General features: G+C 39.4%; 1 protein-coding gene across 1 annotated transcript; it reads right to left on the bottom strand.

Annotated features, from left to right (window-relative positions):
* Positions 1 to 843: 843 nt before the first annotated feature.
* LOC122653633 (zinc finger protein JACKDAW-like) lies at positions 844 to 3,016 on the bottom strand. Its single transcript, XM_043847538.1, has 3 exons — positions 2,847 to 3,016; positions 2,297 to 2,693; positions 844 to 1,981 (listed from the first exon to the last, which is right to left on the bottom strand). The coding sequence occupies exons 1-3, from the start codon at positions 2,992 to 2,994 to the stop codon at positions 865 to 867; spliced, it is 1,662 nt and encodes a 553-aa protein (XP_043703473.1). The 5' UTR covers positions 2,995 to 3,016; the 3' UTR covers positions 844 to 864.
* Between the last annotated feature and the right edge of the window lie 4,364 nt (positions 3,017 to 7,380).

Below are 7,380 nucleotides of genomic sequence, written 5' to 3'. Positions count from 1 at the left end.
TCCCAAATCATTTTTGTTCGGTCCCCTAAATATTTAAACTCTTTTAATCTATAAAATGACTCTCCTTTTTACTGCTCGCAATGGCCTCCTACTTATTTTCTATGGAAAACTACTCGTAGATTACCTCAAGGAAGGAGTTTTCCTTCACCCATGATAAGGACTAAGGAGCTAGCTTAGGAAACCTCCTTCTTACCTGACCCTTGCATTGAACTAAAGAAGGATACGTTTAGTGATGGAGCTACTAAAAACTTCCTCCTTACCTCAAATATTAGAAAGGAAGACTAGGGGATAAAAAATGGGGAAAAAGAAAATTTATAAATTACTAGAAAGAAGAAAAGGGGAAAAAAAGGATTATTAATGTTACATTGAGAGGAGGTTGACGTTATAGCTTCATAAAATTGACCGATGGTCAACGAGTTTTCTCCTGGGAGTTTCTTGGTGGTTTCAGTTTCAAAAGGAAAACGATGGGAATGCGAGAAAATAACAGAAGCTGCATGAACAAGCAAGCATGCAGTCATCACTGCATGCATTGTCTCACTCCCCCTACCCTTTTGCTTCTCTCACATGCACAGCCGTACAGGGTAGCCTTCTGTTCCGGTCTCTTTCTGTGTTTTTCTCTCTCTCTCTCTCTCTCTCTCTCTTACCTCTAATGACTGGTATTAACTGTTCTTCCCACTCTTCCTATCTCTCTCGTTATTCTCTGCATCACTGTGCAATGGCAGCCATCGCCGAGTGTCTGTCTATCTCTCTATCTGACGAACTTCGCTGCCAAAGTGTCCCATTGATGTGACGACGACCACTCGGCCCGTTCAGCAGAGATGGACAGATATACACACGACATAGGTTTCAGTAATGGATGAGTCATCAGTGGTTGCCATTGTGGTGGTGGTGGTGGTGGCGGCTCAAATCCCCCATGGAAGCAAACCTCGCCAACTCCTGCTGCAAGTATGGGCGGCCGGCGTCTTCTCCGACGCCCAGGAAATCTCTCGTTAGGCTATGCTCCACTTCGTTTGCGTTTGCGTTTGCGTTTGAGTTTGAACCGCCTTGTTTAACACCTTGAGCCATCATCAGAGATCTCAAGTTCAACCCACCCATCATTCCATCACCAATACCTCCGGTGGTGGTGGTGGTGGCGGTGCTGCTGGATATCGAATTCATTAGATCGTTGAAGCCTGTTGTGGTACTTGTGTTGACATTGCCATTACCGGAAGTAGAGGAAGCAGAAGAACTGAGCACTGCGAAGCCACCGAGAAACGAAGGGTTGTTGGGGTTTGCGTGGCTGGCGTTGCTGCTTCTAGTGGAACCCATTTGGGCTGCCTTCTGTAACAGTGCAGTGGCTGACATGTGAGCTGGACTCGCTTGCTGTGCTTGAGCCGAATGAGTACCAGTGGTGCTAGATGAGTACAAAGAAGCTAAGCTTTCAACCAAATGCCCTTTGTTGTTATTGTTGTTGTTACCTCCTTGGCTTTCCTCCTTTAATGCCCTTGGAGATGTAGACAACGAGAGACTGGCACTTGTAGATGACCGATCCAGCCATTGCTGCTGCATGCAACCTCCGAAGTCCACCATAGAAGAAGAAGACCCAAAGAGATTGCTAGATGATGCCATTTGCATCAATTCAGGCAAACCGGTGGAATTGGGTGGCAAGAAAGCATTCGAATTGGCTTGCAAATCGATAGGATTCATGTTCATGTTCATGTTCATGTTTATGTGATTAGAATTGGCCTGATGATGTTGATGATCCAGCCAAAGCGACAACCTGGGCTGACTCAATTGATGCATTCCCGCAACATCTACTCCTCCGCCACCGCCACCACCACCTCCACGGCTGCCGAAACCATGAGGGAGGCTAGCTGTGGTGTCATTGATGGAAGAATCAGGTCCGAAGTTTAGGTTGGTTGGTGCTGCAACTGAAATGAGTCTACCACTCTCTTCTGCTAGAGCATCACAGAAGGCTCTGTGTGTGATGAAACTATCCTTCCTGTTTCACATATTTCATAAATTATAACCCATTAGAAAACAAAACAGAATCTCACCGATTTATACTCCTCTGAGAGTAATAAACACAAACATTAATTGGGTCATTCATTAATTAAAGCTCTCTTCTATTTATTCTCTTCTCAAGTTCTAGTTCTAGTATTTTTTTTCTTTCTTTCTACGTGAGCATTTATTTCTGATTCTTCTATGATGGAACAAGAATCCTAAATCCCAAACTTAATTATAAATAAAACCTAAGATTTAACTCAGAAGTGGTAGGTAACTAAGAAGAAGATCGAAATCAATTTATAGTTTGTACCTGGAAAAGAGTGTTCCGCAGTCACATTTATACTCTCGAGTTCCGCAAGTTTTGTTGTGGGCTTTCCAATCGGATCGAACAGCGTATTTCTTCGAACATTTCTCACACTTCCATTTCTTCTCGCCATGTTTTCTGCTAAAATGTTTCTTAATTCCAGTAAGATCTCCCAGTGCCCTTGATGGATCGTGATGAACGCAGCTTTTCTCAGGGCAGATGTATACCCTCTTTTGAACCTCCTTGCTTGTTCTTTGCCTAAGCTTCCATGGCAGGTTATGCCCTCGTCGATGAAGCTGGAGGTTCTGGTCTCTCTGAAACCCTTTGTTGCAGATTTCACAGAAAAATCTGTTTGTGGCCATGAGTGTTTTAGGCGATAGAGCTATCACCTCTGCGTTTGGATCTGTGTTTTTGACACATCAAAATGACCCCACTAATTAAAAGTGACCTATCAGCAGAAAGCTGCAGAACAGAACTCCCCCATCCCCAAAAAAAAAACCCAAAAAAGAAAGAAAGAGAGAAAAGAATGAAAAGGGATTAGCTAGCTATAGCTCACCTGGAGTTCCTGGAAGATTCCTCTTCTTCTTCACAACCGGTACAGGAGCTGGATTAGGAGGAAGGTTAGGGTTTGGATTGGTTTCCTGATGAGCAAAACCTCTGATGGAAGTTGGAATTGAAAACCCATCTCCAGACATCATCTGCATCTGAAATTATGAATTCTAACAAACTTTGTGTGTCTTTTAACTCTTTAAATCAATCTTTTCCTTTAGTTGCACTTTCGGACAAGATGAACCAAGAGTCTTTCTTCAAAAGCTAGCTTGAACCGTACAAAGCCAAAACAAGAGCTTTATTTCTGTTTTTCTTTCTCAAAACTCCAAAGAAGAAGACGATAACGCACAGAAAATGATAAAATTCACCCGTTTGTTAAACTCCTGATTCTCCGATTCTGCTAAACAAAAAAAAACAACAACAAACCAAACCCCAAGCTCTAATCCAACAAATTCAAAACCCTCAGCAAAAAACACTCTACAGTATCGGATATTTTTCTTAGTTCTTACAGAGATCTCCTTTCACTCCTTCACCTTGTTTGAATCTCGCAAGAAAAAACCAAAACCCAGCAAAACTACAGAGAATATTTCATCTATCTCTCTCTCTCTCTCTCACAGACACATACAGAGACAACCCGCTTCCCTCTCTCCTTCCTTATTTTACACGCCTCCTTCTCAAAGTCGGTCAGCTTTAGACTTAGCTGGACCACCGCTTCTCTCTCTCTCTCTCTTACACAGTCAAATTTTGTAATTTTCTTGAAGTGTAGTCAGTGTTGGTGTGTCTTTTTTTAGGTTTAATGACTTATAAGCCCAAACTGCTTTTCCTTTCGTTGCCTCGTTGTAGGTAATGAACCACGTTTTAAAAATTGGGATCGGAATATTCGAATCCGAAAGACCAATCTCGATTTTAATCATGGATTTTGTTTTGTGGTTATGGATCGATACTAGATTGGGTTAGTTTAACTTGATTTAATACGTTCTATTAACTCTAGAATTTTTTATATATCGATCAAGTACCTAACATCTTAGGGTATTAGCTTGCAACTGAAAAATAGGCGTTAGGAGTGTGTATTTAATGTGTCTTCAAGGGGGTGAATGTTCATGTATAGAAACGACTCAACTATTCAGATGGACCATTCCCACATATTGGATTCCTGGATTCCATCTGAACAATTGTGAGCCTTTCAAGTACGTGAGCATTCCCTGTCCACTCCCCCTTGCTCCATATCATTCCCCCTACTTGGGTAGTTCCTTTGTAATAATAATAATAAAAAAAAAAAAGGTAAAAAAATGTATCTAACATTTGGTATCAGATTTAGCATGGTTTTAATGCATAGTATCATAATGATATCGATCAAGCTGAACACTGATACGATATCGGATTGGTATCGTCATGGTTCAATTGAATTGAACAAATTTACATCTATTCTCTTTTAAAAATAGGTTTTTGACCATTTTACTCTTTGTCTGTACCATATCACTAATACAATATCAATACGATATCGATATTGAGATTGATCACTTGCAAAATTGATATGTATAATCAATACAATTTCGATATCAATACCACAAACCATGAGAATTAAGCACTGTATTCTGGGTTCGAGTCACGAGAAGACTACCCAAGAGAGAGTTACTTGAAATGGAGTGATTGGTTCGAATCCGGGTTTCAATTAGGGTTTTTAAACAAAGAAAGAGGAGGAATAATTTTTAAAGGTAAAAAGGGTAAAAGAGGAAAAAGGAGGGCAATTGAAAAGTTTAAAATAAGATGGGATGAATCAGGTGTAAACTTTATAAGGAAAAGGTTAAGAAAGTTAAAAAGGCAATTGCCTTTACAGTCCTCCTTGATGAGACATACATGATTATACCATTATTGCTTAATAATATATTAAATCTTTTTAATTTTATCTAATAGAGGAGCCGACGCTTGCGACCTCTATTTGACTAATATTTCTACTGCATGCAGAGAGAAAGAGAAAGAGAAAGAGAGAGAAGAGGAGGACACGGGTTTCGTTCGTCACGTTTCCCGGTGGTGGGGGCCACTTGTAGGTTCAGTCCGTGATACTGTCTGCTGGAAAGGCTGAATTGAGTTCGAATTGGTGGGCCCCACTTGACTGCCAACTCTCTGGCACCATCTGATCCCCAAGCAGTATCTATCGTAGTATGAAATGAAAAAGATGATGATGATGATGATGATGGTGGAGATGTTGAAGAGAGGTTGGCTTGGCAGCTGAGTCTAAGGGGAGGAGGACAGATGGACAATCGACGCGGCATAAATGAGTACCAAGTTGAAACTAGCAGGATTTAAAATAAAACAAAGGAGGGTTAGATTGGTCAAATTGGTCTATCCATTATTAGCATCGGTATCGGTATAGATATCGGCAAGGTTCTAAAACTTGGGTTTCGATTAGTCAGAAAACGAGTTTGTTTCGATTTCGATCAAATCTCGGTCAAAACTTGGGACTTTCTCTAGGTTAACTCGAACTTTGGTTTTGAGGCCCAAAAGTTGTTTTTTTTTTCCTGATTCTTGTTGTACTGCTTATTTTTCACATTTTAAACTTAATCTATTCATTAGTTTCACATAGAAAACACTAAAAATATTACTTGTGGTTTTGATCCATGTTTGATACTGGATATTGTTCTTGGACATGGTATCAAATAAGGTTTGATCGGAACATAACTCCTTCAATATAAATGAGATTTAAACAATTTTGAATTTGTTAGAAAGCTTTGTTTTGATAGCTTTCTAATACGTCCAAGATTGGTTAAATCTGATTTATATTGAAGGAGTTATATATCGGTCAAACTTAATTTGGTGTGCGTGAATACTGTCAAAATCGCTCTGAATGAAAATATTTTTTTGGACATCAAAACAAATGAATATTTTTACCACACTTTTGGTTTTTAGTAATGTTTTACCATATTAAGATTTATGAAATTTTTAGATTTGAGAAAAACCCCAACATTAAAAAGTTGAAAATTGCACCTACCGTTGAAAATCCAGTTTTTGTTCTTGAATTGGGGGCCTGACCTTTTTTTCTTTTGAAATTTGATTTTTTAACTATTTTTATTGGATTCAAATAGGGGGTATTTGATTATTTATGAATAATATCTTAAGTGAATGAAATGAAATACAAATACAAAATCATATACTTATATGATATTAGACATAACAAAGTTTCTGACCTGGTTTCTGCTAGTTTCTGGCATAAATACATGTCTGTCCTAGTTTCGAGTCAAGTTTCCCCTAGTTTCGATGGGCATATGTGTCGAAACCACCGAATATGGTTGAAACCAGCAAAACCCGGTCGAATCCAGGGATTTAAAATCCCTCTTCAACTCATCTCGAAAACCTGGGAAACCGAGTTAACTCGGTGGTTTCGACAGGTTTCGATCAAGTTTTTGTTCTATGGATATCAGTATACTGATGTCGATAGCAGTATTGATTTGTATCGACCGTCGAGCATATCAAACAGTTTTGCCCTTAAAGATATCGATACCATCTCATATTTTTAGTATTGTACCCTCGGTTCGTATTGTGCTCTAATCCAATACCAATATGGATCCACGGATGAGTCGATACCGAATCGATACTTAAAACCATGATCCATACTAGATTTCTAGGATTCAAGCTGATTTCGAGTCATCAACTGTTTCTGCTTGGTCAGATCCTGATTCCTATCGATTTGAATTTGCCAATCCATATTAGATTGCTAGGGTTTAGGCCGATTTTGACATATTCTGGTCGGACCTGATCCTGATTCTTGCCAATTTGAATGGACTTATTCATACTAACTTGGGTTTCAAGAATCAGAATCAGATTGGTTGAATCGGTTGAGCCGAAGTCCAATCCCAATTCTGACTACTCCCGAGCAGTCGATTTATACTGAGTTTCTAGGGTTTAGGAAAATTCCGGTTGAATAAAAAACGGAATTGACTGGACCCGATCCAGATCCTGAATCCGAGTTTAATAACCTTGGATTGGACCCTCCATGGTTGACCCAGACGGATGGATGGATTATTGGTTAGGTGAGCCATGATGCTCATGCATGAGTGGATTAGGTTGAGGAGCTGGTGCAGTCAAAATTTGGAAATTGGAATTGATTGGAACCTCTCTTATCTTTGTATATATAACACAAACACTATTAATAAGCTATGGATTAATGTGGACTGTGGGGTCTTTGGCCTTCAACCCTGGATTATTCCATGATATAAAATGGGCTGCTAAATAATTCATAATAAATTGAAATGCTAGCACAAACAATAATATAGGGTTTTGGTTCTAAGTTCTAACAAAGTCTATTGATTGGATTTTAAATGGCCCACAAAGGTCATTTATGTTCAACTGATGTTATTCTTGTCCCCTCAGCTCCCCCCCCCCCTCCCCCTCCTTTCTTCTCATTTCTCTTCCTTCTTTTACAGTGGATATTCTGGTGCCCTCTTAGCCTTTCTTTCTTTTCTTTTTTCATTTAGGAGGAAAGGGAAATTATGATTGATCTCATATGAAAGCATTTTAATTATTTGGGGTTGTCCATCAAATTA

The sequence above is a fragment of the Telopea speciosissima genome, chromosome 3 (assembly GCF_018873765.1).
Source record: "Telopea speciosissima isolate NSW1024214 ecotype Mountain lineage chromosome 3, Tspe_v1, whole genome shotgun sequence".
In the NCBI taxonomy this organism is placed as follows: domain Eukaryota; kingdom Viridiplantae; phylum Streptophyta; class Magnoliopsida; order Proteales; family Proteaceae; genus Telopea; species Telopea speciosissima.
Note: the sequence above shows the minus strand (reverse complement) of the source record. Positions and strands in the feature narration are given on the sequence as shown.